This window comes from Hyposmocoma kahamanoa, unplaced genomic scaffold (assembly GCF_003589595.1).
Source record: "Hyposmocoma kahamanoa isolate Upper Pololo Valley unplaced genomic scaffold, ASM358959v1 93, whole genome shotgun sequence".
Classification (NCBI taxonomy): domain Eukaryota; kingdom Metazoa; phylum Arthropoda; class Insecta; order Lepidoptera; family Cosmopterigidae; genus Hyposmocoma; species Hyposmocoma kahamanoa.
The window spans coordinates 21,014,300-21,040,098 of NW_020654810.1; the positions used below are offsets into that span (position 1 = coordinate 21,014,300).

Genomic DNA, 25,799 nt, shown 5'->3' on the forward strand with positions numbered 1-25,799 from the left:
ATCGACATTTTTAGCGAAATTGGGTTATTGACAAAATCGACCCCCTCTAATCAGGGGGGCTACTCTCGATCTCCGTCCGACATCCGTCCGAAACAATTACTGTCAAATAAGTAATATTCGACAAAATTAAAAGGCAAGTATCCAGTATGAAGCTTCACTCGCATCACGCGTCTTTTCATTTGGTCAAGTATTGCTTATTTCGCAGTAATTGTTTCGGACGGATGTCGGACGGAGATCGAGAGTAGACCCCCAGTTTTTGAATATCTTACTTAGTATCAGTTCTATTGTTAAGCAAACTCAGAGACAATTTTTAAATGACAATAAAACTTAGGTGCCAATATCTTGAGACTTACCGAAATGCAAATGCTTTAGTTATGACAAGGAGGGCAGCATTTTGCTCTGGATGTTCTGGGAAATGACCCTGGAGATAATTTCGGTACTCCGGCACCCTTATTGTGGTCGTTTGGCACGTTACGAAAAAATTAAAATGTTTGATGTGTAACCAAGACGCTTTATTAATATCCTGTTAATGTTTCTACTTTAAACTTAAGTACATAAACTTAGTCAAATTTATGTATAGAATGTCATGATTGCCTACCGCTTAACTTAACTTAGTCGGTTCCTGATGTATATATATTTTCAATCAATTTGCTTTTGAATATCGTCGGAAAAATCTTGTTGAAATTATCCCGTGTGCAGCGCGACATAGCTATTACGTAAACTCTCACACCTCCCGCACCGCGCAGCTACCTCAGGGACCGACTCAGTTAAGCGGTAGGCCTGTACCATAGTTATTATTAATACAAAGATCGAACTCAAAAGAACAAACCCTTCTACTTTAGTTCAGTTGGTTAAAAGCGGTGGCCCCGGCATGGCAACCGAAACTGGTTCGAGACTAGTCAGACCGAAGTAATTTAACTGTTTTCGTGGCCGAATGGTTACCATGCTGGACCGCCACGCAGAGATCCCGGGTCGGGAAAAATATTTGTATAGCCTACATTTATGACTCTCAGTTTGGGTGAAATTTGTGGCTGTATATGAGTGTGTCTATGGCATCCGCGACACAGGGTTTCCCTAATGCGGGGCAATAAGGAATGACTATGTGCGTTATTTTTATTATTATTATTTTCTTTGTGTTCGATCTTTGTATCAATAATAAAATTTAAAAAGATTTCTTTTATTTCAAAGGTTTTATCGTGCATTTACAGTGTTGAAAGTCGTTAGAGCTAAAATATTCTACAATGTTGTGTGGTAAATTGTACAGCGCCCCTAACAGTCTCAAGATTCAACAAAATTTTCTCAATAATAATTTTACGAGGACGCTGGCGACTATCGACACAGTGGAGGTACCGAAACTAGTTCACTACATTCTTGTGTACTGCGCATGTCCGTGCTAGTTAGCTTGAAGTTTAAAATGAAACCTGTCCCGTCAGTTCAACGACCGATTGCACGACTAGATATTTTATAATGATAATATTTGAGAGTTATACATGTAGTCAAATTACATTTTTAACTATGTTACCAAACGGTGTACACTTAATTGCAAATTTTTTACTAGACAGTGCTATAGTCGGTCTTTTTTTGCAGATTGACAGTTTTCATAAAAATGTATATAGTGATGTAGTTGTTGTCGACAGTTTTATCGATGGATTGTGCAATAAGGTAAAATTTTGCTAAAAGTGTCGAAATTGTGAATGTTAAATTGAGATGAGAGAGTTCCAATGACTACTATTATGCTTTTTTATTCTTATTTTGACAGCTACTACCGAAATTAATTTTTATTCATTTACATTGTAATAACAAAAGTCGGATTTGATTGACCATATTGAATTAAATGAAAAGCTTCCAAATATTTCTCCTCTTTATATTTTTAATAAACATAGTTCTAAATGCAATGAACTTGCAAAAATTGACAATTCAGATGAACCTGTGCCCAGTAGTTGGGATGAATGGAAATTGACCGATGAGGATTCAAATGAAACAATATCTTGTTTCATTCGCTTATGCGTAACCAATATTTAGTCGATAGTCGATGGAATATATTGATTGCAATCACTAGCTGCTTGCAAGCGGGCAATACTTGTGCGCAATTAACTGTCATTTTACTCCATCTTAAAAAAAGACGCTATGGATATATAATGACTGACATTTCTATTATTAGAAACAAATGTATGTTATGCGGTGTTATATAAAAACTTCTAAGTATGTTGTATGCAAATGTGTATTGTGTACCTATTTCTTTACTTGCCTTGAAATTATCATTTACAGTAAATTACAACAAAGTAAAATGCAAACAAATATGTACTGTCGACTTTAAATTGTCATTGGCAGATAAACCGCGTATGTATATATAAGTTTATATTTTATAGTATTCAAGTTTATATTTAGGTAAACAGCTCAATATAGACAAGTGCACTGATAATAATATCCTAAATGTCACGGCTATATGACACTTACTGAAATATTATAAAATATTACAAATAAAATAATGAATAATTGATTATGTCGAAATGGGAGCCAGCATAAGTGGTAAGACTTTAATTTTCAAACGCATAACTGGCATGCCAGGTATTTTACGTGTACCTACACATGCGTGATCTATTTGCCTGCTACTGATATTGCTTTAATGCGTGTACACAATCTAGTAACCTTACATATGCCTACTTCAGAAATTCAAGTGTGCCAGCTACATGCGTACATAATTTGGCCTTACCAGGTTGTTAGTTTAACTTAAGTTGTCAGCTCCTTAAATGAAATTCGTTACTTGACAGAACAGGTGTTCATTTGATATCATGATAGCACGATAACATATTGCCGGCGCCATTGTTTTTTCTATGCGTTGTGCTACATTACGCTGGTGAAGCGTGAAGAAATTTGAGACGATAAAGACATATTTCTAATATTTTTATTTCAAAATATTTACAATAAAGATTATTTGTGTTGTAATTATACACTTCACATATGAATAACTAGCAATAAGTTTGACGCATCTTCTTTTTTACTTGTCTAATGGACGTCTATTGTTCTTTCAGTATTCTATTTATATGCTATTGTGTGTAAATGTTGCTGTGATTAAGCGCCTACTCGGGTACTATTTTGGATCTTTAGGGTGTCACCACACTCAAACAACGCGGAAACCACGGAACCGGAATGAAAAAAGGTTTATATGCAATAAATCCGCAATCCGAGTCTAAGACTCAATTTATATTGCGGCGGAACGGTATGCAAGCGAATTTTTGCAACGATATTGTACACAGAGTAATGAACTTTATGGTCAATTTACGTACAAACTAAATACGAGCCAAAAATCACGTCGTGCGTCTTGCGCGGAATTCTCGCGCAAGCTCGATAATTCTAGCGCATCCGCGAGAAGTCCGAAAGTGCCGTCGGCGAAGCCTGCCGAATCCACGGGAAGTGGCGCGAAGACAGAGGCAGTGTGACGTCAATCATCGACAAATACTACAGCTTCAAGGCGCAATCGCATGAAAGCTCGCTAATACTCGAGAATACCAGAGACAACACTCGCCTTCTCGCGCAGCGAGGCGAAATTGACGCTTTCGTTCCGCCGCAATGTAAATTGAGTCTAAGCGCAACGACTCTTTTTAGCTTTTATTGCGTGGCTATAAAGGTTTTTCTGGCAGGATCAAACCGATTGATAAGTGTGGTGACTCAGACCATTATCAGACTTGTAAGTGAATTTGACTGAAGATTATGTTTTTATCTTTCTATTAATTTTGAGCGAAAAAGACTAAGCATAGTTACCTTTTTGAAGTGGTTTAGCGTGTCCGGGCTGTTCTCGCACATCTCGGTGATGAGTGTCACTCCAGTGATGAGCACACCTGAACATATTTACAATAGGTTTACACTTTATGCTATGTGTAATGGAGACTAATGACGACGACGATTTCATTTAAATGGGTAAATCTTTCAGCAACCACCAGGATAGACGTTTCTACCCTGAGTAGCCGCCCGCCATCCTTTTCTTGTCCTCCTCTGTCGGTCCCTCACTGCTGAGGTTCATGACCTTGAGTAAGTACACCATCAATCAATATTTCCTACTGTACTCTGCCTTTGGTTAGGTGGAGTGCGACGCTCACTGGTAGTGCCACTTGGTCACATCATTCGTTTCGAACTACGTCCTCTAGGTCGTTTGACCTCTATCCTGTTCCCTTTCTCAATGCTTAACAATTCGAAGACTCTATCATAATGTGTCGGTGTCAAGTGACGCTCTAGTTGTTTATTTTAGCAGAATTTTTAGTAGCAGTAGAGCTCCTTGTGAATGAGCTCGTCCAGAGAAGTACTGCCACCGTACTGCTATTTCTGCCGCTAAGCAGTGATGTCCGCATTACTGTGGTCCGGTTTTGAAGGGTAAGGGTGCTGGTGAAATTACAGGCACATTTGACTTGTCAACTTATGTCTCAGGGTGGCGGGCGTAGTGGCAATGCCCATCAGATCTTTGCGATTTAAAGCTTTGAGTGGCACTGCAACTATTATGGACAGGGGTGTCGCTTACCACCAGGTGCACGACTAGGTGTTTGTATCAAGACCAGACCTACTACAGTCCACTAACAGAAGAATACAACACTAATAGGTTCAGGAGTTATTCAATTATTTATTTTGAAATATATATATTATAATATTAATTTCTGATATATGGTCACATTTAAATCTGAAAAAAATAGTCTGATTTTATAGTTAAATATTTGATAAAACGTAGAGGACATTCGATAATTAGTATAATTATGGCTTCCAAGTATGAATAACCGTAACATGACATATTTCTAGAAGTCGTAAACATTTATGAGTCCGGAACGTGACATAAAGTACATCTTTTAACATATTTCACGAGAATATGTTAAAAATATTAAAAAGAAGTTCTTTTCACAAACGAATGGGCGTGCAAGTAATTTAATTTTATGTCAAGTCAAATATTTCGGTGTATGTCAACGTAAATGATTACGAAATCAAGAGAACGTCAGAGCCTAAAATCGTAAAAACGGATTATAGATATCGGCAAAACAGTATTACAATGCTTGATGCGATTACAGAGTTCTTACAAAAAATATGTAAAAATTTATAAAACAACGCATAAGTAACAAGCAAAACAAATTAAAGCTAACAAATTTTTATGATATAAAGTAATGGGATGTACAAGTCGTGCACCTGGTGGTAAGAAACACGTCTATCCTAACAAATAAAATGCCACTTGGAGCTTTAGGGTCAGCGCTAATCGGCCGATGGGAAGGCAGAGGATATTAAATTTATCAATGTTATATTTTATGCTATTACAAATTGTAATTTCAATGATCTGAGACCGACTTCAAAGTATCGCAGCGCATTTCTCTCTGCGGTATTTAAGAGTAAACTAGAGTATACCACGGCGGGAGGCAGTATGCGACAGAATCCACCAATTATGCGTCTGAATGACCCGGGGCGTAGCGACAAACGGGAGGAAGCGGACGCTGCAGAACGCGGTAACTTAAGGGGCATCCTCGTCAGTGTGCGCTAGCGGGCTACAAAGGTGCCTTTCCACCGGCGCAGCGAGAAGAGGCGAGGCGAGACGAGAATTGAAATTTGTACGGCAAAATTTCAATTCTCTCCTAGTGCACCTTCGGTAGAAATGGTCTGGATTGACAAGGACGAGCGAGGCGAGAATTGAAATATTTCTTGATGTAATATTGAACCGTGTGCTGCCTACATAGAGTATTATGCTCTGCAACACAAAAACGGTTTTCGCGCGAGCTCACGATGTCTATTAATATCAATTGAGCGATTGTGGGGTACTAATGATTTAAGATTAAAAAAAACGATGCCTTTATCTGATTCTTCTTCCGTTAACACACTTAATAGCAATAATTTACGGGACAAGGAGTCGTGTTTTAATCGATAGACGAACTGATCTGCACTGCATCTTCTGAGCTGTTAATGGCATTTTTTGGTGGAAATAATCCGCTGAGATTCCAATTCTCGTCTCGCCTCACCGGTGGAAAACCACCAAGAACCTCTTTGATGCTATCCCGCACCGTCTACCGTTTCGCGCTGGCACTTAAATTGCAAAGATCTAAACAGCATACAAGCGTGATAAGGTGTTTACTCACCATGATTCTTCTCAGTAAGCAAACTCCTAGTAGCAGGTAAGAACATTTCCATTAAATCAGGAACTCTTCTTATGATCCTGAAGGCGCATAGTGCTGCCTTCTTCTTGATATACGCGTTGGGAGATTTGATAAGCCGTTCCACTTCAGACGCGAGGTCCCTCGCCATTTCTGGAGATGCTATCGCGCCGAGCGTGCAAAGCGCCAGCCCAACTACGAATTGTGTGTTGCTATTCAGGTCACTGTTGAAAAATATAGTATTTAGTTGTTACATCAGTATTAACAAAATATCGTTCGACGATTAATTTAATCTGTCTCGCCCTTCGAGGACGAGTTATTTACAACCATAATTTGTCTGTTATAGTAGTGGCCCAGTGGGTGAATGGTCACTTCTCATTTGAGAGGGCATTTACATGCCGCCATAGGGATTCAAACCGTCGCCCTTTAAACCCCAAGTGTAGCGATGCAATCGCGCGTTTGTATCGCGTTTGCATCGTTGCAAAAGTTGCCGTGTGTAACCGCTCTTACGTACATTTTGATTGTTTAGTAGTACCTCTCGCTAATGTGTTAATGTGTAGTCTCTGACCTGCGTTAACCCCAGCGTGGTAGATTATGGCCTAAATCCTGTCCTTGGAGGAGACCAGTTCTTACAAGTTGGATGTATAACAGGTTGATGAAGTTGATAGTGTGGCCTAAATCCCTTTGGTCGGAAGAGACCCCGTACTCGGATGTGAGTTTGTTATTACAAGAGTACAATTTGAAGTAACCCGTCAATGAAGTCGACACTTCGACGACATGAAGGCCCCTACGGGAAATGGGCTGTGGTGATGATGACCTCTAAACTATTAAAAACTTGTGTTTGAGAATTCTCATGACTAGATGAATGTTTGTTTTTATGCGAAGTAATACTAGGTACTAGCAATCGTTTTAAAATTATTTCTTTATAGATCGGAAAGCCACGTGATTGGTGTGAATTCAGTTCAGCATTGCTCTGAATTCTCTGATTGGACAGTTTCGACTTTCATACAGTATTCTTAGGCTGAGATTTATAAAATGAACTTTGACTTCGACTAATCAAAGATGGTGAGCTAAACAAGTTTTTTCGTAGAGGGAGAATAAAAAAAAAGAATAGAGAAGCTTCTCGCGTATACTGAAAAGGGATACCAACAGTGTACCTATAAATTCTGGGTTGTCTACTTTTAAAATTTTACCCCGTTAATGAAATTGAAATGAAAATGAAGCTGTGGTAGCCTAATAGTTTGACCTACTGCCTCTCAGGCAGAGGATCGTGGGTGCGAATCCAGACTCGCACCTCTGAATTTCTCGGAATTTGTGCGAAATTTAATTTGAAATTTATCGTGAGCTTTTCGGTAAAGGAAAACATCGTGGTGAAACGTTGAAGAAGGTTCAAAATCCTCGGAAAACGTGTCCAGTCCCCAACCCTCATTGGGCCAGTGTGGTGGACTGTCGCCTAAGCACTCGCTTGAGAGGAGACCCGTGCCCAGCAGTGGGACGTATAAATGGATTCATGATAATGATGAAATCTGCCGAGTCTAAGGAGGGAGAATCCGCCAGACCACATTTAGCTTGGTTGAGTTTTAGTAACCAAATAAAACAATTATGACAAATCATTACTTTTTTTGGCCCTTGAACAGTATTAACTTAGTACACATATTTCGAACTGAAAAAGTATTGAAAAGTAAAAAAACTACAATATTTAAAATGACTCATTAATTGGGGAAAAGATAATGGCAAAAGCACGGAATCCCTAAAATCAGCTTAAGTCTGTCTAATTTAATTTATACGTTATTAATTTGATCTCTCTTTCTCGCGTATCATAACCACTGCTGGTAGAAGCGAGATGGACATATTTGACAAAAATAAGATATTCTCCTTATTTTAGGAGGTTTATACGATGCAAACAAAAATCTTTCAATCAAGAAAAACACTTCAAATATCATTTAAAATACATGCAATCGGAATAGTCCAGGCTTGTAAGAGTATTTCACTAGTAATTCATACAAGAAAATTCATTGATTGTAATGAAAAATTAGAACTTACGTGTGAAAGATTATGTTGGGAATTTTTCGTTCCGTACGGCTTTTACAGCCTAAAATATAACAATGCACCATTATTGTGAGCTGCAATAATTGTCAATTACTACAAAGGAACGGCTAGTAACTTTGTAAAACACTTCTTAAAAGCATAAACACATAAAATCGATGTACATCAAACACTGGGAAGGATTTGCTGGACTCAACGAGCGTTGAGTCATACAACCAAAATCGCATACGTAGAAGGGACAAAAAATAATACTGTTTTCTCGTTTACTCTGATAAACGTCTGTGCATAAATCTATTTCGCTTATACGGTTTTATTATTTATAGAGCCCCTCTACCCAATTCTCCCTCTACGAGTTTTTCGTATTTACAAAACGAACTGCTCAGCGTCAAATTTTGTTTCATAAATGTCAGTCTTAGCTCGCGGAATCTTTACTGAATAATCTATGGTCATTTTTATAACGAAGAATGAATCTTGTAGCATGTTTACCAAAAGCAAACATCAATAAGGACTTGTAATTTAGTCTTGCGTGCCGACAGATATTAAGTTTTCCAAACCTTATTGATTGCACGTATATACAATATGAAATGCTAACGTTAATGGAATAGTAAAGCAATTTGTATTAAGACAATTTTAAATAACATGTCGAACTATGTACGTCCTATTCCAAGGTTGTAATATTCTAATTGCATTGCATTGCAACTAAGTCTAACAGTACACTCCAGTAGCGCTGCCGGTACAAAAAGGCTACTTGAAAATATTTGAAATTTGAACAGGTAAGTACCTTTAAGGTGAATTAAGATCCAAATTAGACGCGTTGACGCATTTCGACCATACGGAAAATCGGTTTTTTGACATTAAAAAATAGGATTTCAACTTGAAAATGATACTGAAAACCGAAAATACTGGGCGCTGTACTCTCGTTCTCCGTCCGTATATATAGCTGTCAAATAAGTAATACTCGATCAAATTAAATGATGATGTCATGCATGCATGTGAAGCTTTATTCGCATCATGCGTCAGGACGAAGACCTGACTACATTTTGTTCGATAAAAAAAATTTACAAAATTCCGCATAATCGCGAAACCGGAAAAATCTATTTCATTCGATTATTATTAGAGATACTTCAATGAAATTTTTTCTCCCGTTTACCGTAACATGGGATTATGAGCTTATTTTACAGTAAAAGAGTATATTTTATTTCTAAAAGACAATGTTTAAATATCGCGCAATGAATTTCTCCACGTCTACCTCAAACGCTTCTAAGCCTACACAACCTCGATAGCGTTTCGCCTTAAAATTAGACGGATTTAATTCACGCTATACCTAACGCGACCGTACGTCCCGCTTCGAGCGGGACAGTCCCGCTTGTAAGTTCGAGTCCCGCTGTCCCCAAAAGATAAGTCTTTTCCATAAGTCGTATTCCAGAACACTACTCAATGTTCAAGTCAGGCCTTGAGTATTGCAGTGAGCACTGAAAATCATTCTCAAGTCTGCTCAAATCCGGACTTGAGCATTGAGTACAGTTCTGGAATACGACCCTAAAAAATGTTCCGCTTTGACAAAATGGGACACACGTGAAAATAAACATATTGGCGCGATAGCGAAGCATTAAGTAAGCCTTGTTGCCCGGTTCTTTTACTTGTGCGTCCGTGCGGTTGGCGGCAGCTGTCGTGATTTATTTAGATTTAAAATCTATTCTCGCATATTAAAGCAAATTTGCTCATCCCAAAAAATATACTGTCGCAGGAAAGGCGAAATTACTAACCTCCAAAAGGCCAAAATGGCGCTTTGATTCTTTCGCTTTTCCAGAGACGATATAAAGCTAGGACGATGCGACCTCTTTCATCGTCATCCCACCTTTTTATACCCTTTTCTCTCGGTCCTGGCCACTTACTTTGGAAAATTTGAATTGTTCTCTAATTATTTTGCGTCGTCATTATCACTTTGCTTCGTTCCGTCGTCTCTCTCTACTAAATGTCTGAAGCGAGCACTCCTGCTCGTCTTCACCTGAATTCTGATTTTAGTTTTACTAGTTTTCAATTAAAATTATGTAACCTACCCAATATAATTAAAATCAAGTAACCTAACTAATATTTATAGGTGATAAAAAGGTGGGATGACGATTCGTATCGTCACAAAGCTAGCCCATCAGACCACACAAGATTAGTTCTTGTTTTTATTTTTGAACAGTAAACATTTTTCTTTTGATAAATTTTGTAATCATTAAACATTTCGTAACTGTCATAAACATGAAAACAATAATATATTTATAGGCTGCCCGCTCTGAGGGTTAAAAATAACGTAACCATTATTTTTTACTCTCAAAGCTATACTTCAATTATTTGTGTATAGAAAATTACAATACATACGTACATAAATACTAAGAAACCACGCGATTATAGAAATGGTAGTTTTTCTTCGCGCCGCAAGGCCGTGGCGATAAAGATCTCAGCGGGCGTTATATATATCACTGTAAATTACGTCCTAATATGAAGGAAAACAAATAAAACCGTTACTTACTACCAGCCTAATAAGTAAGATTATGTATTTTGTTTTATGTAGGCCATGAAAAAATGTGCTTTATGGTGTAAAGCGACCTTTTGTCTGCAAGTTGGAACAATAGGTGGGCTGTGCCCTATTAATCTGGGCTGGATGGCATTTCATTGTTGATTTTCCTGTCAGCTTGTAACATTAAATGTTTTGAAAGCATACACTATGTCAGATAAAAACGTGTATTAGGAACCAAGTTAATCACAATAAAAGTTCATTATTATATATATCTGTGACGGAGAGCGTGCGATGGAATTTCATGACTTAATTCCATAATTTTCTTTCGATCACGGGAGGGTGACTAAACTAGTCTGGGGTTCCACCCTTATGCTGTGAATATTCCAAGGATTCGCACGAAGCGTTATGCTGTCCCATTTATATGGCGTACGTGTACGCTATATAATGGAATTCCCTGCCTACCGACTTGTTGCCTGAACACTACCACTTGGGCCCTTTTCAAGATGATGTGGGTGTACATCAGGTGAGATGAAGTTCCAACGTGCACTTACATTTACTTAAAGAACAAAGTTCAATGATTTCAGTAACTGTCGAAAAGACGAAGCACAAATGGAGTAGTTTAGATACATTGACCAGTTCTCTAAGAATGTCTCATGCACTAAAAAACATTGACTTCAATTATTTTTATAATATCAAGTATAATTAAGTTTATAGTTAAGTTAACATTAAGATACTTGACGGAATAAATCAACGTCATCATCAACCTATCCAGCCCACTGCCACTGCCGATTGGTTATTCTACCAGCTATGTTGACGATCTTGGTTCTCTGTCGCATAATCTCATTTCAAATCTTATCCGAAACTCCGAGCACAACTCCTTCCATAAACTCGGTGAGCGACGTTTAACTGGTGGAAATCAATCAAGACATGATTATGTAATCATTATGCTTGTTACAAGGAAATAGGATATTTTCATCACTTTAAACAACATCTTATTAATTTCAATAACATTGTTTTATCAGTATTCTTGTTTCTTACACCGTTTACGAAGTTCTGTACATAACTACAGGGTGATCTATGATATGACGATGATCTTTAATTGAATCTTATCTGGTCACGTGAAATCGACATCTATTACAGAGAAGCAATAAACCAACCGTAGCCTTGGCCTGTCGCCCGAGGTCAAAGTGCGAGTAGAAGCAACAATACAAAAGCATATGCTTAAAGCGAACGTTAGAAGAACAATGGATAATATAAGGGACGCCCACCATACTATGGCTGCCTCATTAAAGTAGAACACTTTTAAAAAGTTCTAGTGACTTTTTTTATGGTACCAAGTGCAGGACAAACAATCATGAAATAGATTACAAAAACTTTAATTGAATGAACCGAATGAGTTATTTCCGTACAGCCCTATCCAACTCTAGACTATTCACAAATCTACATATATTTGATTACTAACCTCACTTTTGAACTAAGATTCAAATAACATTTTAATATGTTATTCAAATGAATATTGCTGGAAATAGTGATGAGATATCAAGTCGAAATCTTCAAAATATACGTGAAAGTGTTACTTATTACATTTATTGAGTGATTGCATTGACTTACAATTATATGGACGTCGGATCCGCGCTAAAAAGTGTCCGCACTTGTAAGGCGCTAAAATCGTATACAGAGCGCTAAACTCCGCGTTAGTCTTCATTTGTTCTACTGACAGCGCGATACTGCGATGACATTACAATTTAAATTTCGAATATGTTGACTTGGGACATTTTTTTCGTGGTTTTTGTATTAGACCCGTCGTCCATTTATTTGTAAGTCAATGAGTGATTGCTTTAGAATTTTAATTAAACCGGTTCGTTTACTTTTCTGTTATAATGGATTGGAATAGACTTTAGTAACCGACACGCCTATCCACAACAGTTGCAGTGCCACTCAGAGTCTTAAATCGCAAAGATCTGACGAGCACTGCCACTGTGTTCGTCATCCTGAGACATAAGTTGACAAGTCCCATGTGAATGTAATTTCACCAGCACCGTTACTTAATGCCCACATTTCTGCTTGGGGACAGAAATAGGTAAGGTGGGAGTATTTCCCTGGACGAACTCAGACTGATCTAGTTACTTACTGCTAGTTTAGAACGTACTAACATAATACGTCATTCTATTGATAAGACATTACATAACAAAAACGGTTATAAAAAATATTAAAATTTCCTTTAAGATAAAATGTTTTGACTTCCGTCACGCTTGAAAAGCCAATTACCAATCGTAATTATGCTGTCGCCAAATATTTCCTGTTAGTATAAAAACTTTTTGTTCATCTCTTGTATTCTGTCTCGAAATATAAAATTACAAAAAGATACCGAAAAGATTTCTTATCTTTCTAATGTTCCAAGATTTGTCTACATTGTCATCAATTCATCACTGTAAATGGGTTGCCTTCAAGGTTCAAGCTCATAAATCTAAATGCGGATTGCTAGAGAAAGCTCTTTTCAGTCCGCTTTCAGAGGCATGTGTTATCTACTGTATAATATAACATAAGCGATATACCGTCACAATCAGATACATTATTATATTACATGAAATTTGGGTAAATGTACTATGCCTATCTCGACTATTCTCGACCTTTGCTTATTACACAGCTCTATTCGGAATGTGCCTTTAAAAAAGAATATTGAGATTAAGGGTCGTATTCTAGAACTCTACTCAATGCTCAATTCAGGACTTGAGTATGATTCAAAGCACTAGAAATCATACTCAAGTCCTTGCCATTAGGGTCGTATTTCCAGTGCTTGAAATCGTACTGAAGTCTGGTCAAATCCTGACTTGAGCATTGAGTAGAGTTCTGGAATACGACCCTAAGACACCGAGTTTTTCATTTGTTAAAATAATTACGTGACAAAATTGAATAGGTAAATAATTACGCGTATACACCTGTTCTTTAAACCATTTTAAATTAGGTGGTTTTGAGATCATGAGAGAGATTAGGCCGCTAATATCGAAAGCCACCAGTGAATAAAAGTATCTATACATTGGTTTCGACTATACTAAATGATTTACATATTGAACAGTTTAATTTAACTGTACAACAAAAATATCGTAAAAATGTAACACGAAGGAGTCAACAGAATGCAGCTAAATGGGTGAGCGATAAAATGCTACGTATCCGACGATTATCAGGTAATTTATGCTAACGTTACGTACAAGTTGCGATGTTTGTACACTATGGGAATGTCTTTCACTGGTTTCTTATCGGTAGTATGCTCATTTTCATTTTCATGACGGAATTTGAACCGTGACTTCTTTTTTCATTATAGCTACATAATAATGTTACAGTATAACTATTTTCTTAATATCTCTCGGTAATCCTCGGATTTCCGAATGCGTCCGAATACAAATTTCCATGTCAGTAATTATTAATTTATCATTTATTCATTTCAATAATTTGAAATCAGAACAACGTACTTTATTACGTAGAGCTGCAAACCGGTTTCCCTTTTTTAACCGACTTCACAAAAAGGAGGAGTTCTCAATTCGACTATATTTTTGTATGTTACGCGATAACTCACGGCATTTGTGAACCGATTCGGATGATTCTTTTTATATTGGAAAGAGGGTACCTCAGAAGTGGTGCCATTTAAATTTGAAGAAAATAAGGGTAAGGGTGGCAAACTAGGGGACGAATGACTATTGAGGTCGATTTTATTAGTACTCTTTACTGAGATTATTAAAATGACATTGTACTATATAATATAATAAACTTAAATACCTATATGTATACTTCGAAGTCAATCCAGTGAGGCCGGTCTGCACTTGCAAAGGGCAACTGTCCGTTTCAAGGTTTATATTAATTTAGTCGATATTTTAATTAGGTCACTTTCATTCTAAACGTGCGTTAGTTTGAATAAATATAAATTAATTTCATCAGTATTCATCTGACCTTCATGACCTAGGTTAATTCAACATTGTAAGTCCCATGTCTACATTACACCTTTACTCAGGCACCTCGTAAAAGCGGCAAAGTGATACCTACGTAGCGAAATGTTAGCCGTAAATTTTTATTAAAAGTCGTAGCACGAGTTTCTCGAAGACCGTGAATGTATTTCTGTGAATATTGGTAATTTGTGAAATGCTGATGTTAGATACGTGCTTAAGTCGAGGCATTTGAACGTGAGCCTATTTTTTTTTTATGATATCAAGTGACGGGACGAACAAGTCGTGCGCCTTATGGTAAGCTACACGCCTGTCCATAACAGTTGCAGTGCCACTCAGAGCTTTAAATCGCAAAGATCTGAGGGGCACTGTCAGTGTGCCCGTCACCCTGAGACATAAGTTGACAAGTTCCACATGCCTGTAATTTTACTAGACCCCTTACCCTTCAAAACCAGAAATCTAATCACAGTAATGCTGACATTACTGCTTGGCGGCAGGAATAGGTAAGGTCCCTACTATTTCAGCAGATGATGTGGGGGGGAGGGGGTCTCTCACATTCCATAATCTGCGAGCTTAAAAGTAATATGAATAAAATAAGAATAGGCGGAGAAACTTTGATACACATCCGACGTTGACAAGCACCCGATGACGACAGACGGAGCAGCAGCCGGCGCGGTATAAATGTTATAAGTTTTTGGTATAAATGTGAATTTAATAATATAAGATATCAGTTGAAAAGTAACATTTACCAGGCTCTCTGTAGTATTTAAAGAAAAGTATATCCATATAAAAATCTTAAAATCTTCTTAAATCTTCAACTACCTCCGTGGCCGAACGGTTACCATGCTGACTGCCACGCAGAGGTCCCAGGTTCGATTTCAGGGCCGGGAGAAATATTTTGTATGGCCTACATTTATTTCTCTCGTGAGTTTGGGTGTAATTTGTGGTTGTCCATGTGTGTCCATGGCACCCGCAACACAGGGTTTCCTTAGTGCGGGGATATGTTGAGTGTGTGCGTTATTATTATTATTATTAAATGATTTGTTTTTGACTTTTATTTTAGCCTGTTTTCGGGATTTTATGTGATCGAGTATAGTGCATCCCATCATGCAACGAATTAGCCCATTCTTTAGACAATATCCTTACGTGTATTTTTTATAAAACTGTTATTTGATCCTAATTACCTAAACAATTTGATTTTTACAACAGTTTTTGCCGTTTCTCCTTCCGTGATTCGCCCTAAATAGCGAAGTAAAAAATTGAAGCTCTTGTATTATGTATATGTTAAAAAACAAGAAAAAATTCAGTGTAATATGCCAATTTCATCACTTTTAGTTGTGACGTAATATATGTACATTCTAGCTTTAATGTGTTGCAGCAGTTTTAAGTATTCAGTTCAGGCTTAGATCTTGTTGTAATAGATTACGTGGTACTTAAGCGCCACATTCCGCTCTTTACATAATAGCGCTCATGCTCCACAGACTTTGGCTACTACATATATTTTCGTAGGCATTACCAGGAAATAACCGCCTAAAGCATGCTGAAGAATTACGAACTCACTATTAAACGGAAACTTTGTAACTAACGAACGACAAAAACAAGAACTTTATTCATCTACTGAGTCATAATAATTTTGCCTGATTTTTATCAGTTATACAGATCGAAAAATATCGGCTTAAATTGTTTTTCAGATACTATTCTTTTGGTGAAATGCGTTAGATTTTATGGTAGGAGTTCTCGACTAGCTCCAATAAAACTATCACAAGTAAACAAACTAATACATTTATATGAATTAACGCCGTAATATTGTATCGACTAAAGGTTTACCCACAAAAATTACCAACTAACTACCTAAAATTACAGATAAATTAATGAAAGTATAATTTTACCTTAAATAACGCCAGCCGTTATTGTTTTTAAACAACAAATAAAAGTTTTTTAAAGAAATAATGGAACTCTACCGTTAAAACGAGACAATACATCTTTCTTGCGTGTACCTGTGCATTAGGAATTAAAAGGCAAGGTGCAACGATGCCACCTCATCACAAACACAAATAATCTTGGTATTTAGGATGAACAGAATCCTGGCAGCTCCGACCTCTTTTCGTGTGATGTACGAAAGGAGTCTCCCCGCGCAACGTACCATCCCTTTTCTATAAATCAGGCGCACTCTGAGCAACAATCGGCAGGTACCATATGCCGATTGGCAAATCGTTTCGCCACGAGAGCAAACATTACAGTGTATGCTATCGATACGATAAGAGAAGAGAGAGCTCCGACCTTAGAAGAGGCTGAGCTTCTATACAAATTAGACAAGTAAGAAATGAAGATTAAGCAGAAGTGTAGATTAAGATATCCACTACGAGGGTGACAAATGTAAAGTTCTCTTTAAACAAATAAAGACTTCAAAAAATCTCACTGGTCATTATTTCGATTTCAATTGAGTAGGACCTGGTATATAAACTCACGTAATTGAAACGACACGGAATATTGTTTTTTATAGGATTGGAAGAGACTTTAACTAAGGGAACTCGGCAATGAGCAGTATATCACGTCGGACAAAACAATCAGGCGTTTTGCATTGGAAACTAGAAGCTGCGCAACAGGATTGCTTGATTAAATATTCAAATGCTTCGTTTATTCAAATTGAAGTGAGAATGTTCTTGATGTTGCTTAGTGTATTATATTATGACTATAACAATATCTTAAAGTAACCCGATGAGAATAATGTCATAATGGACTCTTCGCCACCGCTAAGTACCCAGATACTTTTTTGAAATGTAATATAGATACACGATTGGTCACAATCTGACCCGATGTCAAGGCCCCCATATACTCGGCGATTTGTCTTCACAATTGACTTTAGAAGTAACCAACACTAGAATCGTTACGATTATCGCGATGATCGATCGAAACGACGAATCGTCTGCATATGGGGGCCTTTATGCGACAATGCAATCATTAAAAAAATGGCTTTTTACTTAATGTTATCATTATCACTTACTTTTTTAAGCTATTAGTGATCAGCAGATGCACGTCCTGGCGCTCGTCGAGCAGCAGCATTGCACCGAGGTAGCCGACGCGTTTGTCCGTGAACCGTGGACTAGCGATGAGTTTCAGACACTCCAGCTGCCCGAAATGCGCGGGGTAGCCCAGCATGTGGATGTAAAGGAGTTTCGCTATGTTGCGACATCTGCGGGGTGGTAACAATGCTCAATGCACTTTATTAATACGGTGACAAGTTTTATAATTCTCTATTTAATTTATATCTACAATGACTACATCGCACCTTCAATGACTACTTTAATATAGTTATTGTTACGAATGCTGTCTATCAGGAAGGAACAAGTTAAGCTATTTTGTGAAACCAATTTAACAGTAATAAATGTCGACTCGGCTTTTGAACTTCAAATAAATGCCATCCGGGTTGGGGACTTCAAGACTTGTTTGTTAACTTATCCAGATAAGTAGGTACTCTTCTTCAATTTAAGAGCTCTATACAAAACTGTATCGATAGCAGAACAGAGACTAGTATATACAAAATATAAAAATTTAATACAAGCTAAGGTACGATACGACTAAAAACGACTCTTTGCAAGCGATGCTAAAAATCAGTGGTCATAATTTAAAGCATTGTTACATCGAATCGTGTCTGCAACGTACAACCCTCAAACGCGTCGATAACTTGCCTGAATTGTTCTCTGATATCATTCATTTTGTTTTAAAATAACGTTTTCACATAAAATATGTCCCACAAAGGTAAAATACATGAAATTTAAATTATGTGGAAAATGCCATTCATCGAGTATATAACCAGAAATATTTCCATGGTCGACGAAGATGGAGTCGGTGAGTATCCTTTCTTTACATTAAATGTTTTTTAAAAGTCAGCGTTAAGAGAAAACTATTAACTTGACCTTGCCGTGATATCATAGCGTCTTCAACTACCATCGAGTATATAACCAGAAATAGAGACGAAATAAGGTATACATTCCTGGTAACTCATCAATGATAGGTACATCATTTATAAACATCAACTCTCGTTTGCACTGAAATATAGAAACGCCAACAACTGACCTGTGTGTACGTTTCCGTATATTCCAAAAGTATTCGGTATTTATTGTAATAAAGATAATATCTCTAACAATGGCGTGCTGTTTCATTTGGTGGTGTGGGAAAAAACCGCAAAACATCTGATTACAAAACAAACAGAATCAAATTTCATCGGTAATTAAATATTAAATATGTAATTTTGCAATTTTCGTCCATTATAACAAAGCTCAAGTTAACTGGTCATTTTGAAGTGAAACAATTGACGACACCCGTCAATTGTTTCGAATTCGGGCTGGCCAATCGGAGCACAGTTTTCACAGTAATGATATGGCAGAATAGTTTTTAAACAAATTAATTCGTCTCTATTTCTAGTTATATACTCGATGGTACCATTAATCCATCGAGTATATAACCAGAAATAGGACGAAATGTCATTTAATTTGTTTGAAACCTATTCTGCCATATCATTACTGTGACAACTGCGCTTCGATTGGCTAGCCCGACTTCGAAACAATTGACGAGTGTCGTCAATTGTTTCACTTCAAATCAACCAGTTAACTTGAACTTTGCTATAATGGACGAAAATTGCAAAATTACATATTTAATTACCGATGAAATGTGATTCCGGTTGTTTTGTAACTAGATGTTTTGCTGTTTTCCCCCCCACCACCGAATAGAACAGCACGACATTGTTAGAGATAATATCTTTATTACAATAAATATAGAATATTTTTTTAGAATATACGGAGACGACGTACACACAGGTCAGTAGTTGGCCTGTCTATATATCAGTGCAAACGAGTGTTGATATTTATAAAAGCTGTACCGCTAACGTGTTACCAGGAATTTATGGCCCTTATTTTGTCTCTATTTCTGGTTATATACTCGATGCATTAATCTCAGCAGTTTAGCTATAGACGATTTACAGTCCAGCGGTTGAACAGATAAACTTAAAAAATAATACGAAAAATACACAAATGTTTGTCGACGCAAGTAAAGAAAATTTTTATGCACTAATGCGAAAGAAGATGGCGTTATATTTGTGAAGAGTACAGATAATTCGATCGGAAACGTAAAGGTGATAGGGGATACGTTGGACTTTGATTCACTCACTAAGTTCACCGAACTTCACGTCTGGGAGCTCGGTGATTGTGGCGGATGTGATGTCCCGAAATTGAAATCGTAATAAACAAGATCTCCGCCATACAAATTTGAAAGTCTAGTTTTAATAGAAAGGTGCTGCTCAATTTAATGTCATAGAATGCGACAACAGCCATAGAAAAAAATCAAGACAACGATTCAAGATAAAATTTTTGACTGCCTCTATGGCCGAAAGGTTACCATGTCGGACTGCCACGCATAAAATCCCAGATTCGGTTCCCTGGCCGGGAGAAATATTTGTATGGCCTACATCTATTATTCTTGTGAGTTTGAGTGTAATTTGTGGTTGTCTACGTGTGTGTCCATGGCACCCGCGACACAGTGAGTGTGTGCGTTATTATTATTATTAAATTTACGGTCGGGGAAAAGACAGCGTTGTACGAGTGTCCTTTATCACTTGAGTTAAAAAAATGGCATTTTTTCGTTCTAGTCGCGATACAAGCAGTTTTGCGTCAAGTCACCATAACAAAGCTGCAGCCTACTAGCTGCCAACAGCGACAGCTTAAGATGAAACTGAGAGCGTCTGCACGCCGCTGCCAGTATCCGACCATGAACAACAGGCTGAATTTACCTAATAGCAAGTATCGCGGCGGTTAGGGTTGCTTTGTTTAAAACTAATTCACACTTACCGTGTTAGAACCATCCGGGTCTCAAGTGTTCTATTTGTACGCAGTCAATGATATCCGATTTTCGCCACAACCCGGATGTTTGGAAATGGGTGGTGGGGTTCAGAGATAGTCAAAAATTCATGGTGACTGATGAAAGGTGATACTGATTGCACATCCCGGAAGGGACACTGACCATGTAAAGTATGGTACAGGTAAGTACTAACCTCCAAACACTGTCCTCTTCTCTAAACGTGGATCTAATATAAGCGCATTCTTTGTTCACTACACTCCTTTCTTCGGCGGCTGTCCTTGCCGCCCTGATCTGCCTTATGAGGTCACGGAGGCGCGTTGGCGTCGGCATTCGTACTGAAACCGGCGCAACTGTTAAGGACGGCACACACATAGAAAGCGTTTATCAGTGCATGTTACGTGCAGTTTACTTACAAGCTAAAAGCTGATAGAGTGGAAACTTGCTTAAAAAGTTACACAAGTGGTTAAAACTGTTTTGAAGCTTTGGATAATACAAATATGGTAGAATTTGCAGTTTCTTTATTGTTATTAGCGTGGTTTAATTTAAAAGAAAGCGCAAATGAAGTTCCTACAGAATCAGAAAGAAGTCATGCATAGCGCAGATCTGAAAAAGCTGCACTTTTGTTTGGTCACATCGAAAATTAAATCTACTATAACATGGTTAAAGAAAAGGTAGCATAGCATTAAAAAAAATTATAATAGCATAAGTAAGGGCAGAATAAGGCGTGAATTATTTTATATCGTTATTTACAACTAAAAAAAATATTGCAATAAAGAGAGATAATACCCAAAATAATTTTATAAATGTAGCATTAAAAAGCAAAGTGATAAAATTACGCAGACAAACTTCTGCTATAACAAAATGAGCTACACTCATTTTGTGTACCTACTCAAAAAACGTTTTTACTGTTTACCAGACAATTTAGCAGGTAATTTCATGAACTCACCTCTCTCTATGGCCTCATTTACCACTTGTTTAATAGTGGCAATGTTGAACGCCGGGTTGAACCTACAACATTAGAGTTATTTAGAACAAAACTTTTGATACATAATTAATTATTAAGGATGTTTGTTTTTTATTATAGACTAAATGTTATAACTAAGGACAACTGATTATGTTGGTATTATATATATATATATATATATATATATATATATATACATATATATATATATATTTGGTATCCCAAGCCATGTGACCACAAAAATGTTGTAGCTCAAAACTAAAACCACCAAAAGAGATCAGGCAGACCTCAAATCATTTGGATTGGAACCGTCCAAAGAGATATGAAGACGATTGGTGTAGGCTCTGATTTTACGCCAAGTCGCCCGGAGTGGCCCACTTGGACTAGCAGACCTGACTCCACAAGAAATAGGACATAAGGCCAGGACAAAGATAAGTTTTTTGACCATCAGTATTAATATAATTCATTTATTTATTCATTCATTTATTGCATTGTCACACTTATATTATATGAAGTACAGTGGCTTGAAAATGTACATGTGACACTCTGTAAGGGCACAGCAAAATGATGAGGGCACTTACTCATTATAAAAGTGATAAAATTGTGATCATGTTAAATAAATCATTACAATTATAATGCAAACGATAGATTGAGAAAGATATCGGAAGTATTTTAAAATTAACTACATAATAATAGTAGATTGTACAACAAGAGTATATCCACCTGAGCAGCAGGCGAGTATTGATACTTAAGTCGAGGGTAAAATGGGTTTTATGAATGAGTTATACACTCGATCGATTGCGAGGAAATTAAACAGCAATATTACAAATAAACAATTATTTAATTAAAATTGAATGTAAAGTTACAACAATCCCGCCAATGTACTACTTTTTTTTCTACATGTGACTCAGATCGGACTACATATGCTCAGTTATATTTTACAAGCTTTAATTTTTTATACACTTCTATTTCTTATAACTTATTAGAATTATTATTGCCAACTTTTTAACTTTGTAATATAACACGGATTAAAAAGATAAAAATAAAATTTATTTTATAAAGTTCTAGCATGTGTGGCTGTTGGCGCAGGCATAATTGCCTCGGTCTTAAACGACGATTTTATTTTATGCACTAGAGCATAAAATCCTATTTTATGCAGCCTACATCCAGCATAAATAAATATGAACATTAATGAGAAGTGAAAATTATATTTTGTCATTGAAAAATTTAGTACTACTAATTCCTTTTTGTATTACTCGACTATGGCATGATTATGAATTAATATAACTTATATAGCCTCTTATAACTTGGCAACTATTAAAAAGTACAACCTGCCCAATAATAACATCAAGTGATCAAAATCCATAGTACTCAATTTTCAGTGCACCAAAATTGTACCATTGTCTGTAATGAAATACTATAATACACACATCTGGTAACATTATTGTGGTCAATTAGTATCAATTGCATGGTTTCATTGATATCGAGACAGTCAACATTATACAGACATAATACCCCTGTATTATGCTGTCCCTACAGCTTCTACAATATTGGTTTGCCAAATATGTAAAGACGATGGCTCTGCTATGACAATAGATGAGAAGCTGCACAAGCCCTGACTGGACCCACCTGAATTTATAATAATGTCAAGGTGATTCTGATTTAACCTAAAATTTATTAGAAAATCGCTATACAAAGCTGTCATTGTCATGGGCATTTTTATATTAATTTTAGGGTGGTTGATGTTTATAAGAGTGTAAGTTCAATTCAACATTGGATCCAATATGTACACACGCCAGCACACCAAGCTACACATTGACGTATCTTGTTCCATTGCAATGGAGGCGATTTTCAAACAAAAATGTGTAGTGTGATGTGCCGTTGTCCGTACATCAAATCAATTCACAAAAATTCCATACCACGTATGATTTTGCAAGACAACAGATATTTTTTTAAATATTAGATTAGTCCACAGATGGTCATATACTTGTAAATTGCAACACTTTATAAAACAAGGTCCATGCTTTTATTAAATAAATAAATAAATCTACAGGGAACGATCAATTCAAACCAAATAAATTAATGAAAATAAAACTATTGCAATTGCAATAAACTATTTTTCAATTGTTGAGGTAGTGCATAAGATGAAATAGTAATAGTGATTTATGTTCAATTTAATCTAATATTACTAAAAATAAACATTTATTCCAGTGACAGGAAAGGAAGATGGTATTTCAAATTATCAGACACAGAATACATAATTCTTTTCGACAACAACTTCAGAAAAAGTTCAACTTGCAAGGCTTCTGTACACTTGTGTCAATTAAACAAACACAAGTCTTTTATAGTCTGATATAATACGCTAATAATAGCACAGAAACAAATTTATTAAATTTTAGTTGATTTAGAACACAAAACACTGTGTAACACTGTTTTGTTCTCTCATTGAACAAAAACTGTGATTGACAGACTCCCTTGTCACATAAACAATCTAGGCAGATAAGTAATATGGGTCACTGTTGACAGAATTTGATAAGGATAATAATAATTTCCATCAGGTGCAAGACTTGTTCATCCCGTCACCTGATAAACTAACCTTAGTATAATATTGGATAGTTTTCATTATATCACAACTGATAGTTCTTTATCTGAGATTTGAAGTGACTTAAAAAGTTACCCTACAAGTACAAAGGTAGCTTAAAATTGCATAATGTTAAATATAGACAAGCTCTGAGCCGTCACAAGGTGTTGTTTAATTATGTATAATTGTAGATTTTAATTTATAAATTGAATTTAAATTATAGATGTGTAAGAACTAAAAGTGTAAATACTTTTATAATTCTTAATAATAGTAGTAGTTTTTCTGTAAAGAATCATGTTGTAGGTATGCTGTAGAATGTTTACATTATATGTTACTTGAAGTCATAACATATTAGTGATCTTTGAGAACATTTTCAAATGTTAAGAATATTTTGGGCACTTGTACAGATTGTTAAAGACAAATCTGTATCTTGCAAAACTAATGTTGATGTCTTTCTGTAAAGGGTTATGACATTCCACAATGTATGTACCTTTTGGTACAGTAGTCTTAAAACAGATTTTCTCAAAAACATACAGTAAATCTTATGCAACATTAACATGTATAAAAGAAATAAATGTACAAACGTTACTAAACAATGTAGCTGTATGAACTGTAAAGGTATTGTTCACCTTTCCTTTATTTTATATGCAGAACAATAGCCACATTAGATGTAGGTACTATATAGCCTTGCAGTATATATAGCATTATACGTAATGTATATTGGTATACATTCAGGTATTCTAATAGAAAATAGAATAAAAAGTTCCAAGAAAATTTGAAGTGAATCATTAGATAACAAACTTCTTTCAATTTGGTCAAATTAGTACCTAACAAATCTGGAATCATACACAAGCATGATTTCAATCTTGTAACAGGAATTGCCTACAGGCAATTTTTGTGGAAGCAGGTTAGGTCTTACTTATCACAGGGTTTACCTGAATAAGGCTTTCTAGGCAATTTAACTACAGATTTTTGATAAAAATCTAACACACGTTGCTTTTTAAATCATTACAATTGAACAGGACATACACTTATTATGATATTCATGATATACTAAACTTAATCAAAAATATAGTCAAATAAATACATACAGGTAAAAAATGTAAAAAAAATTACCCGGATTCCGAGCCGTTCATGGTGATGTTCTATTAAATCCTTGCTTTATGAAATAATGATATCGCAGGGATCCTCGCAGCGACAACACAAGTATCCGTTCTTGGTCGACACAGGTGCAAAAACAGGGGGGCGAACACAACTCAAATAAACCACTCCGAGACAAAGTTACTACGTCAATACTTTTATATCATAACGAAACAAACTAAAGGAATTATTTACAGAGACTTAGTCAGGCATAAAATCATTTTATCTCGTCACAAACCCTACAAATGCAAGAGAAATCGCGTGCCACCGTTGACTAACTTTTGACATATTTTCACTTCACATTGATTTGATATATGATGTTTGTGGAATATTTTATTCTCTGGTGTATCACAGAAATTAATTTCCGACAGATTTTATCACAGTTTTTTCAAAGAAATAACACGGCAGCCGCCAGCTGACATTTCCCTTTGCGTTGCAAGAAATTCAACATGGCGGACATGACTCGCATGACGTTTACTCAATGTGGTATCAAATCAATTTTCTTTTGTATGAAAACATTTAAAAATAGCTTTATATGAATAACGGCACACTTTTATCGATTAAAATTTTGATTTTTTTGATACTTTTATTTTTATTGCCGGATTAATAAACTGCACAAGTAATAAGTATTTGTTATGATTCCGGAATAAAATGA

At 36.3% G+C, this 25,799-nt stretch overlaps 1 protein-coding gene across 2 annotated transcripts in view; it reads right to left on the reverse strand.

Annotated features, from left to right (window-relative positions):
• LOC113237336 (AP-1 complex subunit gamma-1) overlaps window positions 1–25,566 on the reverse strand; it is a 50,600-nt gene extending 25,034 nt beyond the window's left edge. Inside the window, exons 1-6 of one of the 2 annotated variants that reach the window (XM_026473750.1) lie at window positions 25,121–25,566; window positions 21,406–21,467; window positions 20,653–20,809; window positions 17,611–17,799; window positions 6,099–6,337; window positions 3,763–3,839 (exon numbers count right to left, since the gene is read on the reverse strand). In XM_026473750.1, the coding sequence (XP_026329535.1) occupies window positions 3,763–3,839; window positions 6,099–6,337; window positions 17,611–17,799; window positions 20,653–20,809; window positions 21,406–21,467; window positions 25,121–25,140 (744 nt within the window). In that variant the 5' untranslated portion in view covers window positions 25,141–25,566. The remainder of the gene's footprint in view (window positions 1–3,762; window positions 3,840–6,098; window positions 6,338–17,610; window positions 17,800–20,652; window positions 20,810–21,405; window positions 21,468–25,120) is intronic. The other variant, XM_026473751.1, reaches the window with a different exon arrangement.
• Between the last annotated feature and the right edge of the window lie 233 nt (window positions 25,567–25,799).